The sequence below is a fragment of the Polypterus senegalus genome, chromosome 7, assembly GCF_016835505.1.
Source record: "Polypterus senegalus isolate Bchr_013 chromosome 7, ASM1683550v1, whole genome shotgun sequence".
Classification (NCBI taxonomy): Eukaryota; Metazoa; Chordata; class Cladistia; order Polypteriformes; family Polypteridae; genus Polypterus; species Polypterus senegalus.
In genome coordinates this window covers 40,826,170-40,843,709 of record NC_053160.1, presented here as the reverse complement: position 1 = coordinate 40,843,709, position 17,540 = coordinate 40,826,170, and the positions used below count along the sequence as shown (strand labels likewise).

Sequence of the window (17,540 nt, the reverse complement as noted above, 5' to 3'; positions counted from 1 at the left end):
GTTTGGCTGGTGTTCAAGCAACAAATGCTAACTAATAGTGCAATAGTCCAGAACAAAGAAAAACAGAAGAGTAAGAAAGGTGCAAAAAGTTTAATGTCATGTCTAAAAAAAAAGAGTTTTATGCTCTTGGCAGTTGAATTGTCAAATGCATGTAGCAAGCACTAATACCCAATCGCTTCTGCAGACTATCCAAGTAGAACTTGCTACTACATGTGAAACGGGGCATGGCTGGATGTTTGGGGCAGGGCTAGATGTTGCTGATGATGCATTCTGGGACTGCCTAATTTACATTACAAAGAGGTTTTCAGGAAGGATTAGCTTTGTTAAGCAAGGGACAGCTATATTTACCTTTTTAGTCAATTTAGGAAACTGCATTTAATTTTTTAATTCTTCTGTTACTGTTATGTTCTTTTGCTCAAAAGCACCCCAGTTACTGATGATATTTATAATCCTTTATTTTCTTCAGTTATTTCATTGTCATCCCCTGTTTCTTCTAAGTAAATTAATGACACTATCCTGCCCTATATAAAGTACACTGTTGAATCTACCACACTGCTCCTAAAACTTGACATGTTCATTTTATGTTTAAATCTGCACATCAATTTGAAATTAACTTTACCGAAATTAAATTTAGTGTGTCCATATAAATTAATATTTAAAGTGGCCTGCTCAGTATTTGTCCTTTTTTTGAAATACATTAGTCAATTTTGATTAACCATTTCTTAAAAACATTATGGCAAAAATGTGCAGAGGATAAGACAGTGTAAACACTTTTTGTGTGCATACAGGACACATTTAAGATAGATACTGGTTACTGCTCATACTGATTATGGACTGCATACAAAATTAATTTGAACAGTCAAGAAAAAACTTGATTTAAGCCAAAAATTGAACTGGGTCAGTTTTACCTGCAGTGTGAATGCAGCCCAAAATTCAATGTTTTCAAGTGGCTTACAATGCCAAATTAAAGAGCTATTCATCAACTGTGGATTTTACAAATCTTGTACCTGTACCCAAATATATAAGTGTATAAACCACTTGTCTTTATTGTTACTGAAAATTTGATTTATTAAATTCCTGCAAATTGGTAAAAACATGCCGCATGTCACAAACCTGTCCAGAAGATGCAAGTAAGTTGATAGTAGTAAGCAGCATCCACCCTCGGCTCGCCTCTTCACTCTGGTTAACTTCCAGAAACTGAACTATTGCACGACTTGCAGCCTCTATCAAGAAAGATTCCAACAGAAGTAAGCATAACAAATATATCTGTTCATTGTGAGCATAATTTCAATGCTATGCGATTTTATGCTCGGGCAGCAAAATGGCATAGTGTTTAGTGCTGCAGCTTCATGAAACCAGCAACCTGAGCACAAATCCCACATAAGGTCACCTGCTGTGTCTAAAGGGTTCTTCTCCAGGTACTGTGGTTTTAGCTTCACATTCACAAAGACGTGTTTGGCTATTTGGCATAACTGTGAATGTGGGTGTGGGCATTTTTGTGTGCGAGATTGATGGCCTGGCACCTGTTCAGGGCTTTTTCCCTGCTTTTAGCACAATGCTCACTAATTCATCACAAACAATAAAAATAAATAATAGTTTTGTAACATATGACTTACACAATTCATCTTTTGTTGATGTCAGTTTAGAAAAAAAATGAAAAGATAATTTTTTATTATAAAGTAACATTTTTTTTAATGGTAACCAGTTCTTAAACATTTTCCAAGTATCACTCTCTGTTGGCAAATGTACCAACATTATTTGACAGACACAATGTCACCCTGTTCAATTTTCACTTCATTTTGGGTGTAGTCTTCAACTCTGATAATGTACAAAACTGCTCATCAGCACTTCAAAACAAAGATGTTTTATCTTGGGCAGGAATCAATAATAACTTAGAAGGGAGCATTTTGAAGAAAACTATGCAAGTTTTACAAATATATTCTAACATTTCTCTGAAATTGCTTGATTTGGCCTTGTCCACATGAGTGTTCAAATCTTGGTTAAAGTAATGCACTCTGAGCGACCTAAGCATTTAAGTTTTGTAGTGGCGTTAAAATGATGTTACATGCGCTTTCATTTACCTCTGTTAAACACCAACCTGCAGTCCAGACTGCAGTTTTGTGTGTTTACATGGGGGATGTCAGTTATCAGGCAATCCAGAGTGTTTTTAACCTGTGAGGTTTGAGATTCATCATTCACTGGATTCTAAAACCTGTATTATTTGGCAAAAGCTCTAGTTTTCAACAATGGTGTAGGGTCTCTTTATCTTTAGAGTTAAAAACTGCTACAGACTCTGTTATTTTTTGGGCACGAGGCAAATTAAATGGAAGCTTGGAGCTAAACACCATCTCCAGTGTAGATTTAGGCTGTAATTGTTTGGATGTTGACTGAAGATTGTTTGAGGGTAACACTGGGATAAATGATTTCTCAAATTTGATGAGTTACAACAATGCTTAACTTCAAAGAGTTGCATAGCTTACATACAGCTTTGGTTTTATCCAGCTTTTCTTTACCGATGAACTGTCAGAATCCAAAGGAAGTCCACACGTCTGATTTAAGTGTTGAAGGCATTGATTTCAGTTGAGGAGGACACACCATTTTATGTGAACAGTAAAGTGCTTTTTCCATAAAAAGTCTTAACAGGCTCAACTGGATCGGATGCCAAAAACAAAAATAAGCAAAAATCTACATATTGTAATTGTATTGCAGGATAGTTGCACATTGCCCCTGGAAACAACATTAATTCAAGAACTGTGCATTTAAAGCTTCATGAAATGGGTTTCCATGGATGAGCATCAACACACAAGCCTAAGATCACCATACACAATTCCAAGCTTTGGCAGGAGTAAGGTAAAGTGAGACACCATTTGACTCTAGAGCAGTGGAAATGTAGTATGTGGAGTGATAAATTACATTTTACTATCTGGTAGTCTAATGGCCGATTCTGTGTTTGGCAGATGCTAGAAGAACACTACCTTCTGGACATAGTACCTATTATAGCAGTTTTTCAGGATTTGGGCATGGCCACTTAGTTCTGGTTATGGGTACTGTTAATACTACAGCATACAAAAATATCTTCCACAACTGTATGCTTCTATCTTTGTGGCAGCAGTTTAGGGAGGCCATTTTCTGTTCCAGCACAACTGTGCCCTTGTGCACAAAGCCAAGTACGGTTAGACATTTTGATGAGTCTGATGTGGAGGAACTCCAATGGTTTGTACAAAGTCCTGACCTCAACCTTACAGCTGCAAAGGAGGGGAGCAACTCCATATTAATGCCCAAGGTTTTGGCATGGGATGTCCAAAAAGCTCATATAGGTGTGATGGTCAGACGTCCACAAACCTTTAGCCATTCAGAGTAAGTGTTGGCAAGGGCTATCATATAATACATATATAACGTAATGGCCTGTCTGACCACACTAATACTGTAAACTGACTGAATGCGGCATTAAACACAGCATGTTGTGTTCATTAAAAATAAATAAATAAATAAAAGTATTCAATGGAGTGTTAATAGTGAAATGATGTTTAGTTAAAGGCCTCTGAAATAAATGAATGCCAATGTTCCCAACACCGTAGTTGAATAAGAGGTACTGCACAAATCTGTTTCACAAACTCAAAGCTGAAGTTGGACACACTCACATGTCTTTTCTGAAATCCCAGGAAGCACATACCTGTTGATTTATTGGAGGCCCTTCTTCGGATTTCCGTCACCATTAATCTGGACACCTGTGTTGTAAACTGCAGGAGATCTGAAAACTTCTCTGTCATTGTACTGGGTGGAGCACTGCCAAACACCTTGTTTTAAAGAAAAAAAAATGTTTCTACTGACTTATCCTGGAAATGACAAGGACAAATACTATTCTATTTTTTGATATGTTCTCAGAAGCAGTATCCTTTTAAAAAATAAAATGGAATTTTAGGAATAACAAATTAATAAATGTTTTTCTTATAATGTAAGGTTTATATCAAACACTGTTTCCATGTTTTATACCATACCAAGTTGTACATTTTGAGCACAGGAAATTTAAAACAGTTAGTTGGTGATTAGAGGTTGGAATAATTCATAAATTTAACTAGGACATAAAAACACACCAGTGTAAGCTAGGCCAAGATGTGCCTCCTAACCATTATTCCAGGAATAGAGATGAAAGGAAGTGCACCTCTCTCTTTCAGTATGACACCGGTTTAAACAGATAATTTTCATCAAATATGCAATAAAAGCTGAAAGTCCCAGTAAGTGGCACTGTAAGATTTAAGATTAAATATTTTTGTAAATTGTGTTCAAAAGAATTACTTATGAATGTTTTTGAATTGCATTTTTTGTCCAGTGCTTCCTCATTCACTGGTATTTGAAATCCTCCACATATGATATACCATATGACTCGTCATGATGTCTAGCTATGCAAGACCTTGAGCTTGTCGAGGTTCCCCCTACTTTTGGTCCTTTAACCCCAAAATAAACCTAATTTTTAGACTCTTTTTGGACCATATTTTTACAGGAAATTACACCCTTATGATAAAGAGTACACCAAAGGGTGACTTCAGCAAAAATTATTAGAAGGACTAGAAGTGGTACATCCCATATCAAAGAACCCCAGTGATTTACCCCCTAATCGAACATGAGGGGTCAAAGACACACTTTTCACAAAATTTGAAAAAAATGTTGTTTTACGCTATTTCAAGGCTGCTGCACAGAATTATGATAACATTTTAGATATTTGATGCTTTATCTGTGGCTCTAGCTCTCTAAAATCCACTCCCAGATAGTTAAAAATGACACGTTAGACCATTTCAATGTCAGTGATATGATAATGATCTTATTTTCAATCGTTTACTGGAGACCCAGTCCCCTATGAACCTCTACCAGAAGGTGAAAATGACAAAGCTCTATTACAATAAAGAATATTTAAACTTTACACATTTAAGTTGAAGCACACGTTTTAATATTTCAAACATCTGATGCAGCTATTCTTGTTTATTTTGTACTTCTACCTCATGATGCTATACATTGAATTTCCTATGAACACCATGAATTAGTGTTGTTTACAATAATTTAGACTTTTTACTTTCTGTCTCCTGGAGTGTGTTGTTCATGTGAGTTATTATCAATACTATGATCCAAATATTCTAAGTTTATGTCCTCAAAAACAGTTGACAAAAAAAGGAGTTTAAAGTAGCAAATCAATAGTATGGTGGCATAATGAAAAATACTGAACAGCACATTCTTTGCCAATCCTAATCTAGAAGACAATTTTATGGGACACTCCATCAGCAAGTGTCTAAAGCACAGGTGAGCAAGCAACTCGTAGGCTACTCATAGACATATCTAATATTCTGGCCCTCCTGACATGTTCTTCACAAGTGCTATGTGTCTGCCAGATTGTTTCTCTGATGCCTGTTTTTGTTTCCCTTTAATGACCCTTTATAGTTTAAAGTATTTTTATATGTTTATTATAATTATTTATTTTTATGTTTATAGTATTCCATTTAGTGCATTTTATGTTTCTATGTGTAAATCTAAATTCTCTTAACCCTCTTGTGTTTTGTGGGTCATACCTCAAGAGATGGGGCCTCCCTGATGTTACCATACCCAAGCTGCATTTCAGTCAAAGCAGAAGGAGAGTTCAGGCATGGCACATTGAAGGCTTGTGGAGTCAAGTGAGTATTGATTTCTTTATTTAGATTTGCAGGATTTTTGATTATTTTACATTCTGTTATTGGATTATTCTTTCAGATTGTGCTTTGGGACTTGTTTGCTTTGTATTGCCTTTTAGGCAATTCCTTTTTTTCTTTTTGAACATTTTGTTATTTTCCAGGTCTAGTTAATGAATCTCTTTATTTACTGTGGGATGCAAAAGTTTGGGCAACCTTGTTAATAGTCATTATTTTCCTGTATAAATCGTTGGTTGTTACGATAAAAAATGTCAGTTAAATATATCATATAGGAGACACACACAGTGAATTCGGAGAAGTGAAATGAAGTTTATTGGATTTACAGAAAGTGTGCAATAATTGTTCAAACAAAATCAGGCAGGTGCATAAATTTGGGCTGTTGTCATTTTATTGATTCCAAAACTTTTAGAACTAATTATTGGAACTCAAATTGGCTTGGTAAGCTCAGTGACCCCTGACCTACATACACAGGTGAATCCTATAATGAGAAAGAGTATTTAAGGGGGTCAATTGTAAGTTTCCCTCCTCCTTTAATTTTTCTCTGAAGAGTAGCAACATGGGGGTCACAAAAAAACTCTCAAAATGACCTGAAGACAAAGATTGTTCACCATCATGGTTTTAGGGGAAGGATACAGAAAGCTGTCCCAGAGATTTAAGCTGTCTGTTTCCACAGTTAGGAACATATTGAGGAAATGGAAGACCACAGGCTCAGTTCAAGTTAAGGCTCGAAGTGGCAGACCAAGAAAGATTTCGGATAGACAGAAGCGACGAATGGTGAGAACAGTCAGAGTCAACCCACAGACCAGCACCAAAGACCTACAACATCATCTTGCAGCAGATGGAGTCACTGTGCATCTTTCAACCATTCGGCGCACTTTACACAAGGAGATGCTGTATGCGAGAGTGATGCAGAGGAAGCCTTTTCTCCCCCACAGCACAAACAGAGCCGCTTGAGGTATGCTCAAGCACATTTGGACAAGTCAGCTTCATTTTGGAATAAGGTGCTGTGGACTGATGAAACTAAAATTGAGTTATTTGGGCATAACAAGGGTGTTATGCATGGAGGAAAAGAACACAGCATTCCAAGAAAAACACCTGCTACCTACAGTAAAATATGGTGGTGGTTCCATCATGCTGTGGGGCTGTGTGGCCAGTGCAGAGACTGGGAATCTTGTCAAAGTTGAGGGACGCATGGATTCCACTCAGTATCAGCAGATTCTGGAGACCAATGTCCAGGAATCAGTGACAAAGCTGAAGCTGCGCCGGGGCTGGATCTTTCAACAAGACAACGACCCTAAACACTGCTCAAAATCCACTAAGGCATTCATGCAGAGGAACAAGTACAACGTTCTGGAATGGCCATCTCAGTCCCCAGACCTGAATATAATTGAAAATCTGTGGTGTGAGTTAAAGAGAGCTGTCCATGCTCGGAAGCCATCAAACCTGAATGAACTAGAGATGTTTTGTAAAGAGGAATGGTCCAAAATACCTTCAACCACAATCCAGACTCTCATTGGAACCTACAGGAAGCGTTTAGAGGCTGTAATTTCTGCAAAAGGTGGATCTACTAAATATTGATTTCATTTCTTTTTGTGGTGCCCAAATTTATGCACCTGCCTGATTTTGTTTGAACAATTATTGCACACTTTCTGTAAATCCAATAAACGTCATTTCACTTCTCAAATATCACTGTGTATGTCTTCTATATGATATATTTAACTGACATTTTTTATCGTAACAACCAACGATTTATACAGGAAAATAATGACTATTAACAAGGTTGCCCAAACTTTTGCATTCCACTGTATAATTATTATTTTGTGTATCGGTTACTGCAAGCCAAAGGTTTCTACACTTTTTTGTCCTTGCAGGGCATTTTGATATTTTGGGATATTTAAGGTTATTTCTAAGGCCTAAACCTTTTCATACCTGCATGGGCTGGAGCAGGTCTTTAAAGCTGAAATTGAGCCTATTGGAGCGAGGCCTTTCCCAGGCAAAGGAGGTCAGTGAAGCCTTTTAGAGACATCAAATCTCTTTTCTTGTACAGTTCAGTTTTCAAATAATAATAAGATGATGCTACAGTTGGCTGGTAAGAATAGTAAATTGTCATGCGGTGCATATGTTTTAAGCTGCTTGCTTGCTTTTCTCCAGTATGGTCATTTTAAAAGAATACAGGAAGAGTATGACTTCAGGACTGTGCTCGAATCAATATAAAGAGTGTAATTTACAAATGTGAAAGAAGAAAGTTACAGGGAGCGGATGGACCAAAATGGATTATCAGTATATTTCAACCAATGTGTTTGATGAGACAGGGAGTAAAATACAAAGTGGCATTCTTTTCAAACCCTTCCTCACTGAGTTATAAAAGGAGGACAATAATGGCTTCCAAGTCAGCTTATTTGATTTTTGGCGTGTTTTTTCTCCATTCTTCAAACTTTATTTTAAGAAGCAGTGTTCAGAAAGAAGTGACTTTGCAAGATATACAGCTGTTATGTGGACAATGTTTCTAAAGTCCTGCAGCTACATATTTTTGGACATTAACTGAACAGAAGGAACTACAAAAGGAAGTGAAATGTGAAATTAAGCAGGCAAAGCTGAAGTATAAGAACAGGACTGAGAATAAACTGCTGACTGACAACCTTGGATCACTGAGGAATAGCTTTAGGATGATGGCTAAAATGCACAATGTATGTAATAATCATGCTGAATTAACAGGGGTTAAAACTGACTATCAATTTGGATAAAAAATTTAATGAATTCTACTTAAGGCTTGAGATGCCCGATTTTGCTTGGGAAATTAATCACCAAAGAACAGATTCAGGTCAGGAGTCAGAAGTTAGTTATTCTAATTAGAGTGAAATGTACATGTTATTCAAGCAGCAGACACTACACACCCAAAAGCATTAAATGATTTCTGATTAGTGGATATAGCTTTTCATATTAGGAATTCCTTTGAGAAGTTGATTAAGAGAGATCGCTAAACAAAACTGAGGCCTACCAGAGCCGTTACCAATTTGCATACATAGCAAAGAGTGCAGTGTAGGATGTGACAGCAATACTTCTCAATTTACAGTATGAGTTCTTGGGAGGACCAAAAACCATTTAAGATTGTGGTTTATAGATTTATTGTCAGCTTTTAATACAACCCAGACCCACATTTTAGATGAGAAGCTGATCGATCAATTCTAGTTGCAGCCTACCTTGGCGGGGTAAATTCTGGACTTTTAAGTAGCAGAACACCGAGAATGAGTGTTAATGGCTGTTTCCTTGATTGTCTTTACCTGTAGTATCACCTCAAGGCTAATGTCTATCTATTCTTCTGTTTATCATATATAAAATGACTGCTGGAGTTCATACAAGGACAGACATATCCTGAAAATTGCAAATGATTCTGTCATTGTGAGCTTTATATAAGATAAGGAGAAAAGCCATGGACTTATTGTTCATGGGTTTGTTCTATAGTCTGATCATTTTCTTCAGGTGCTCCCATCTTCCCACTCCATCAACAATAATTAAAAAGGAAAATGGACCTGGTTAAGGACTACAAATACCTAGGGACAATCATTGATGAAAAGTTAACCTTCAATCTTAACAGAGAACACATTTGTAAGAAAAGGCCATACATGGCTATACTTTCATAGGAAATTGAATTGTTTATTAAAGAGGGCAAAAGTATAATTACATTTTTATAAGTCTTTTATTGAATCTGTTGTTACATTTGTTTTTATATATCTCAACATTAAAATCATAAAATATTCTAAAAGCATTGTAAAAATTAGCAGTAAGATTATTGTTTTGCACTGAGCTGTATCACAGGCAGGTTAGAAAGAAAGCCAACTCAATTCTGTCAGTCAATTGTCATCCACTTTTTTATCTAAAATTCAGTTGTTGCCATCAGGCTCCATTTTTAGGTTTCCAAGGATAAAAAGCAAAAGATTTAGGAACTCTTTAATTCCTAGAAATACTGTAGTTTGAATTCATTTACCAGTAGAGATGCTGCTGAATTCTGAATTTTTTGTGTAATGTTAAAGGTAATTCTTCTTTGTGCTAATCTTGAGTATACATACATATATTAACATTAACTTTCAGTTGTTGTGTATTTTCTGATTTTGTGTATACAAAGTATTATAATTAAACATAATGTCATTCCTTCATTATACAATATTATATCTCACCCTTTCATAAACCAGTCCTTCTACTGTTTCCTGGAAAATACATTAATGAAAGTACTACCTATAAAAAGGGTTCAGATAATCAGAAATAGAAAAACTTAATCCTGAAAGAAATTACTGCTGACAGTTTCACATTTTTAGTTCATTTTGTATTATCAGCATTGCCACTTTTTCTTTCATGTAGTTTTGCTTGTGTTATATTAAACAGTTATAAACTCTTTTCTAAACCAGTATTTTCCAATACAGGTCCTGCTATCAACAAGGTACAAATAAGCCCTATAATGAGACGCTAGAACAATATGGGGCATTCCCATGCTAAGCCATAATGTGTATATATTGTTAGTGGATTAAAATTCATACTGAAGCAATACAGGGTTGGGCAAATGTACGTGTATAGCCGTTTGCATGGAGAAAGACAGACAGGTCATGATTATTACAATAGCTTTATTAACCCAAAACAATGTCACAATGGAACAGTGCACTTAAGGTACATTCTTACAAGTGCTCAGCTCAAACTGCTTGCCTCACTTACTCACAACTGTAAACCGACTTTTGCCTACCCCTGTATAATGTATGTGATACCCATAAACTGCAGTTCAAATTATGCACAATGATTCAAGGTGAGTAATATATTGAAAATAAACATTTTTTACTTGAACATTATAACACCCAAATTAACCAGATGTGCAGCTTTCAGATTAGTTATACATCTTTAGGCATTATCACCTTACCATACCTTATCAAATTAAGTATACATCAATGTTCAAAGTCCAAAACCTAGTTAGTGACCAGTCAAAAGATTCTCAAAGTTTAAGAACAAAATTCCAAATCAAGACATACAGAAAGTGGTAAACATCTTATTTACTAAGACATAGAAGTCGCTGCTACGCTTCTGTATTGCATGAATTATGTTTACTACAAACAGGATGGATCCCAATGAAATCCAGTTGGCAAAATAGGCAGATCAGCAAAATAAATGACAATGAAATCTAAAGGCGGATTTGAACAGGACCATGAGACTAAGGGTAGATATAGGATCCTGTAAGCTTATGACCGATGGGAGGGCATCATACAACTATATTTCACATTAATGGGAAGATAGTATCTTCTGGCTTCAGTATTCTTTGTATTCACACCTGGCCTGCACTAGCGCAGAAATGACTCACAGTAAGTGTGAGGGATTATTTTAATACAATTTCAAATACATAGGCAGGAGAATACTACTAGACTCAATAGGAATGGGTTTCCCTGTTGCGGCTGTCTCTACACTTTGCCATTTAAATTATCAGACAGGCATTTGGACTTAACCTATCTTTTGCCATGGGCAAACATGCCTGTCTAACACTGGTTACATTATTATATGACTTCTCAAAGAAGTAGTGAATAAAAGAGGATTTCGCCTAAGCCTTCACTAAGCCATACAAGCTTCAGAAGAATGTAAGCAGATACCTTCCTGGAATATATGGGCAATTAATTCAAATGGTGGGACCTGCAACAGCACACAGGCTTTTCTCGTTTCACACTGTACATTTTAGGTACTCCCTCTATTATATTTCATGGGATTTTGTGACTGACATGTAGTTCTTTTTAAAACCCAAAGGATGTCATTGCATGTGACTGGGTATAGCAAAAATATTTTTAGGCTGCAAATTCCAATTGTCTACAAGTAAAAAAGAACCAAGGGTGCTTACACATATTAATAACAACAATGCAATAACATTTAGAAGCTAGACAATACATACACACCATGTCCAGAATTTGTTCCTACCTTGTGCCCTATGCTAGCTAGGATAGGCTCCAAAAGTGTCTGGTTTAAGAGAGTTAGAAAATGAGAATACATGCATAAACACACAATTTAGATTAAACACATAATAAAAGAAAACGAAATCTCAATAACCAGCATAAATAAGCCATAACACTATAAAATACCAATTAATATAATAATTGAGATAGTCTTTTCACAGCAAAGGAGAGGAAAAGACAACTGCATTTAGCAGAATACATGGAAAAAGAAAATAAACTTCTTTTGATAACCTAGGCCAACTGACTGCACCCAACTAGGCAACTGACTGTTTCCTGTGCATTCTACAATATCAGAAGGACTTGTTGAAAACCATAGCTGTAAAAGCAGAAGTAAAGTCTGACCTATAAGGGTCAAATTTCAAACTTAATTGTAACGAAATTAATAATTTAACACATTTTTAAACCTGGACAATTTTCTATAGAACTGCTGTTTTTAAAACACCTTATTACAGCAAAATCCATTTTATTTGCAAAATTCATTACAACAAAGTAATCTCTCTATTATAATAAAAAAAAAATCCTGGGAAGGGATGAGACTTTTTAGCCTGGGACGTGACTTTTTCAGAAACATATTTTCATGTTCCACGAGACAAGACTTTGCAACAAGAGATTGAACCACGCCAGGGGCCGGAAATAAAAGACAAATAGTAGATGACAAAGTAGAATGTCGTAAAGAATTCAAAAACGTTGCCGCGATACACATGCAGAGCAGGTTAGAGATAAAGAAAGTACTAAAATTTGAAAGTCTCAAAAAAATGATAGTAAAGATCACATTAGCGCAAATAAATGTAAATGATTACTCGGTGAAATAATGGAACATCGAAAAGAAATTGAATATATTGTTCAGATTTAAACTTTAAGTCGGAGACTGGTAGATCGTCTAATTCGTGTTGCCATCAGGGAAAAGTAGCGTTTCTTCCCAATGAAGAGGCATATCCACGAGAAATAAAAGATTTGTTGTTTGATGAAAGAGAAATCCACATATGCAAAGTCGCTGGTATGTAGCGCAGGTCGGGATGGTTGGCGAGCGAAGTGAGCAGGCCTAGTTTTTCATGAAAAATGCACAAGACTATACATATGTCTTCTGGCCTTGGCTCAAATTTCTCCAAAAGAGCTCTGCTCTGTTGTGGAGTTGTTGGTTTCCCATTATATATCAGAGGAGGGTTATCTGACTCAAATAATGATGACTGTTGAGTAAACCAAGGGACAAAACCATGTAATCCAACTGGTTGTTCAGTGCAGCTCCGTAATCACAGTGGACCACAGCTAGACTCTTTTGGCAAAAACTTGAGGTAATTTACATTCTACTTTATTTCCAGGTACCCTGTGACCTTGCTCAGCACATCAACCAGATGAGGGATTCATTTTTTGCTCACTATTTAGCAAAACTGCTGACTGCCGAGTTTCGCTCATGCTTAAGCTACTTGACATATTTCATAAATTCGCTGAGATTTTACCCTGTGAACAGATGTGCACATAATCTGTCTCTTATGCTCTTGAATGTGTTTTGCATTTTGTGCTCACCACTTTTTCCATCTAGCAATTCTTATTTTCTGTTGTGACCTCCACTTCCTCTAACTTTAGATGTAACAATTTTCAAGGTTAAAAAAAAAATAGGGTGACTCACAAAAGAACAAACAGCAGTAATTTACAGACCACACATTTCCTTTTTTAAAAAAAGTTCTTTAGATGTTGTTCTGAGTTATATTGTGACCTCTTGGATGAGTCGCTACACTCTTGGAGTAATTTTTGTAGGCCGGCCACTACTGAGAAGGTTCACCACTGTTCCAGGTTTTCTCCATTTGTGGATAATGGTTCTCACCTTTAGAAATTGCTTTGTAACCTTTTCCAAACTGATAGATGTCAATTACTTTCTCATCTTTTCCTGAATTTCTTTAGATCGCGGCATGATGTCTTCCTTTTTGGGATCTTTTGGCCTACTTCACTTTGTCTGACAGGTTCTATTTAAGTGATCTCCTGATTCAACAGGTCTGGCAGTAATCAGGCACTTGTGGCAAGTGAAATTGGAACTTGGCTTTCCAGAAAATGTGATTAATCACAGTTACATGTTTTAGGGTGGACTGGGCAGTCTCTTGGTCTGGAATCCCTGCAGATTTTATTTTTTTTTCTCCAGCCGTCTGGAGTTTTTTTTTGTTTTTTCTGTCCACCCTGGCCATCGGACCTTACTTATTCTATGTTAATTAATGTTGACTTAATTTTTTTTTTTTTTTGTGTCTTATATTTTTCTGTTCTTCATTTTGTAAAGCACTTTGAGCTACATTTTGTTTTGTATGAAAATGTGCTATATAAATAAATGTTGTTGTTGTTTAACAAGGGGGGCAATTGCGTTTTCACATAGAGACATGTAGGTTTGAATAGTTTTTTCCTTAATAAATAAAATCATCACTTAAAAACTGCATTTTGTATTTACGTGGGTTATCTTTGTCTAATATTTAAATTTGTATGATGATCTGAAACATTTAAGTGTAACAATCATGCAAAAAAATAAATGCTTTTTCACAGCACTATATCTACATGTCCCATATTTCTTTCAGTCTTATTCTAACAGCTGGATAAGCAAGTCCTTCTAGAGACGGCGAGTAATAACAGCAGCCACGAAATGGAGCTGAAATCCTTATGAGCCACAGGTGCTGGCAGCATGCTTCTCGACATTGTTATTAATATTTTATTATATGTTAATATTTTACTCCATTTCTGCAAATCAGGAAGTGCTTATGACAAGTTTGCACAGGACATGGAATTCTTTGGAGTGGGTGTATTATAGTCACCAACGTAACAGCAGTCAGACACTGGGGTGTTGAAATGTCCACAAGCAGAAAAAACAAGTGTGAAAAGAGACAAGGAAAAATATCATGCATCACTGTTCAGTGGACATTGTGAGAAGGGGTGCTTTCAGCACATCTCAGTAGCTGAAAAATGCATTCCAATGCGACAGCCAAGTTCGCAAGTATAAAAAGTTCTGCATCATGGGGAGCTTGAAAAAAAATGTTTGCCTAAGCAGATTTCCAAGAAAATATTTGCCGAACAAGGTCACAGGAAAACACAGCATACTTACTGTAAAAAAACATTTCCGTGAATTTTGCCAATAAACACTAACAAAAGTATCAAGATTCTTTGGTTATTGCTCACTATTTTATAGTAATGCTGTTCATAATTTAACACCAAATATAATATCTAAAGATACATAAGTTCTACATTGAATTCAATTATGGCAAACAGCTACATTTTGGGTGCAGTGAATTTTGTTACAGATTGTTATTGGCACCTACTAACAGAATATTTAATTTATTCCTAAAAATATCCAGAAAACTGTGGTCACTACTCATGGTTTCAGCATCCTGAATTCAAATACCATTTTAAGTCATAGTGGTTTGTGTAGAGTTGTATCCACATTGTAAATGGTGTTTTCCAGGTAATCTAGTTTTCCCTCATACATCCAAAACATTCAGGAATGTGAATGTGTCCTGTAATTTGCACACACACAGATCCAGGGCTCTCAGCGCATATAAAGCGTGTAAGTACAATATGTTATAAATGAAACGTAGACGACTAAGCGAAGAAGAAAGCAGCATGGAGAAAAGAGACACAAAAGCGTTGGAGAGACAAAAAAGAAAAAGAATAATCTAGGTGCAAATTCAGAAAATAAGGAAAGTAATTACTGAATTGAAAAAAAAAACACGTCCAATCGGGACATGTGCGCTATATACATGCAGAGCAGGTTAGAGATTATGAAAGCAGTGGAATTCGAAAGGATCAAAAAAAAAAAAAGTTGCCACAATACAAAAGTGGAGAAAGTTAAAGAATATGAAAGTAGGAAAATTAGAAAATATAAAAAAAAAGAAAGTAAAAACCGCAGGAGCGCAAACAAATAGAAATTATTACTCAAAAAAGGGAAAATACCGTATTTATGCGTGTACCACACGCACATTTTTTTCCCGAAAATTAGCTTTAGAAAATCAGGTGCGCGTCATACATGAGGAAATTCTGTAATGTTTACTTCTTCTACTTGGTCTCGCTCGCTTGCTCACACACTTGCACTCTCTCTCTCGCTCGCTCGCTTGCTTGTTCATGCACTCACCCTCTCTCTCTCTCTCTCTTGCTTGCATTCTCTCTCTAAACGCTTCCTATACAATCACTACACGTGCATTGTACACGGGGCAAAAAGATTTTCACGATTTTCTTTGTAAAATTTAGGGTGCGCGTCTTACACAAGGGTGCATGCTACACGAGTAAATACGATAATCACCACAGACTAGGTGTCATTATAAAAAAGCAGGATAAAGCGAGGTCAGAAATAAAAGACAGAGTAGAAAACAAAGTAAAACGTCATAAAGAGGTTAAAAAACAAGGGGCCCAAACACATGCAGAGCAGGTTAGAGATAATGAAAACTAGAATTCAAAAGACTCAAAAAAAAAAAGTTGGCGCAAAACACATGCAGAGCAACATACAGAATATGAAAGCAGAAAAAAAAACAACATTGTCAAAAAAAAGAAAGTAAACATCGCATTAGCGCAAAGAAAGAGAAATTATTACTTGGAGAAATAACAAAAAGGCGGATAGCGATTGAATATATGGACAAAGGTGATATGTCTGAAGTATGTAAATATTGTAAGGCTTTGAAGTTTAAGTCAAGAGAATTTCAAAAACGGAGTTTACTGCGCATGCATTTTTTGGTGACTTTGCAAAAAAAAATTATTAACTGCTGATGATGTAGATCGTTTTGTTTGTGCAGAAATTCCAAAACGAGAAAGCTATCCTGAATTATGGCACAAAGTCACTAAACACATGTCTCACTGATCTCATTAAAAAGATTCTGCACGTTGGGACTTGAAAGATTCCAAATATTGTTTTTACAGAAGTTCTGAAATAAAAGTGAAACTAATGAAATAGCAACAATTCAAAGAAAAAAAAAATCTTAAAAGTGTGTATCTGGAAAAACAAAAACGAGGATTGGCGAGCGAAGAGAGCAGGGGGCAAAGCCCCCTAGTTATGTTAAAAAACAAGACCAAAGTACAATATTCATGAACTCGTACACATTATAAAACATGTTATGCCTCTGACTAAAAAGTCATACAGTGGAACCTCGGTTCACAACCATAATTCGTTCCAAAACTCTGGTTGTAAAACGATTTGGTCGTGAACCGAAGCAATTTCCACCATAGCATTGTATGTAAATACAATTACAGTAATCCCTCGCTATATCGCGCTTCGGCTTTCGCGGCTTCACTCTATCGCGGATTTTAAATGCAAGCACATCCAAATATATATCACGGATTTTTCGCTGGTTTGCCGCTTTCTGCGGACAATGGGTCTTTTAATTTAGGTTACATGCTTCCTCAGTTTGATTGCCCAGTTGATTTCATACAAGGGACGCTATTGGCGGATGGCTTAGAAGCTACCCAATCAGAGCATGTATTACATATTAACTAAAACTCCTCAATGCTATAAGATATGCTTCCAGCGTGGCGCTTGTTTTGTTTGCTTCTCTCTGTCTCTCTCACTCTCTCTGCCTGACGGAGGGTGTGAGCAGAGGGGGCTGTTTACACAGTGGCTGTTTGCCTAGAAGATAGGACGCTCCTCTACAAAATGCCGCTTTATCGCCGGTGCTTCTGTATACTTAAAAGCAAGTATTGATTTTTTGATTGTTTGCTTTTCTTAGCGAGCGCTCTCTCTGACATTATCTGCTCTTCAAGGTGCTCCTTTGAAGATAAGATATGTTTGCATTCTTTTAATTGTGAGAAAGAACTGCATCTCTGTCTTGTAATGAAGCACAGTTTAAGCGTTTGATTAAAGGGTGTTATTTAATGTCTAGAGGGCTCTAATAATGTTAACAGTGTGGGAGAGTTTATAAGGGCTTAAAATATATAA

General features: G+C 36.3%; 1 protein-coding gene across 7 annotated transcripts in view; it reads right to left on the bottom strand.

Annotated features, from left to right (window-relative positions):
• The window catches only part of wdfy3 (WD repeat and FYVE domain containing 3), a 335,886-nt gene that overhangs the window by 214,576 nt on the left and 103,770 nt on the right, over window positions 1–17,540 (bottom strand). For all 7 annotated transcript variants that reach the window (XM_039758522.1, XM_039758515.1, XM_039758516.1 and 4 more), the window contains exons 3-4: window positions 3,674–3,797; window positions 1,114–1,223 (exon numbers count right to left, since the gene is read on the bottom strand). In XM_039758522.1, the coding sequence (XP_039614456.1) occupies window positions 1,114–1,223; window positions 3,674–3,797 (234 nt within the window). The remainder of the gene's footprint in view (window positions 1–1,113; window positions 1,224–3,673; window positions 3,798–17,540) is intronic.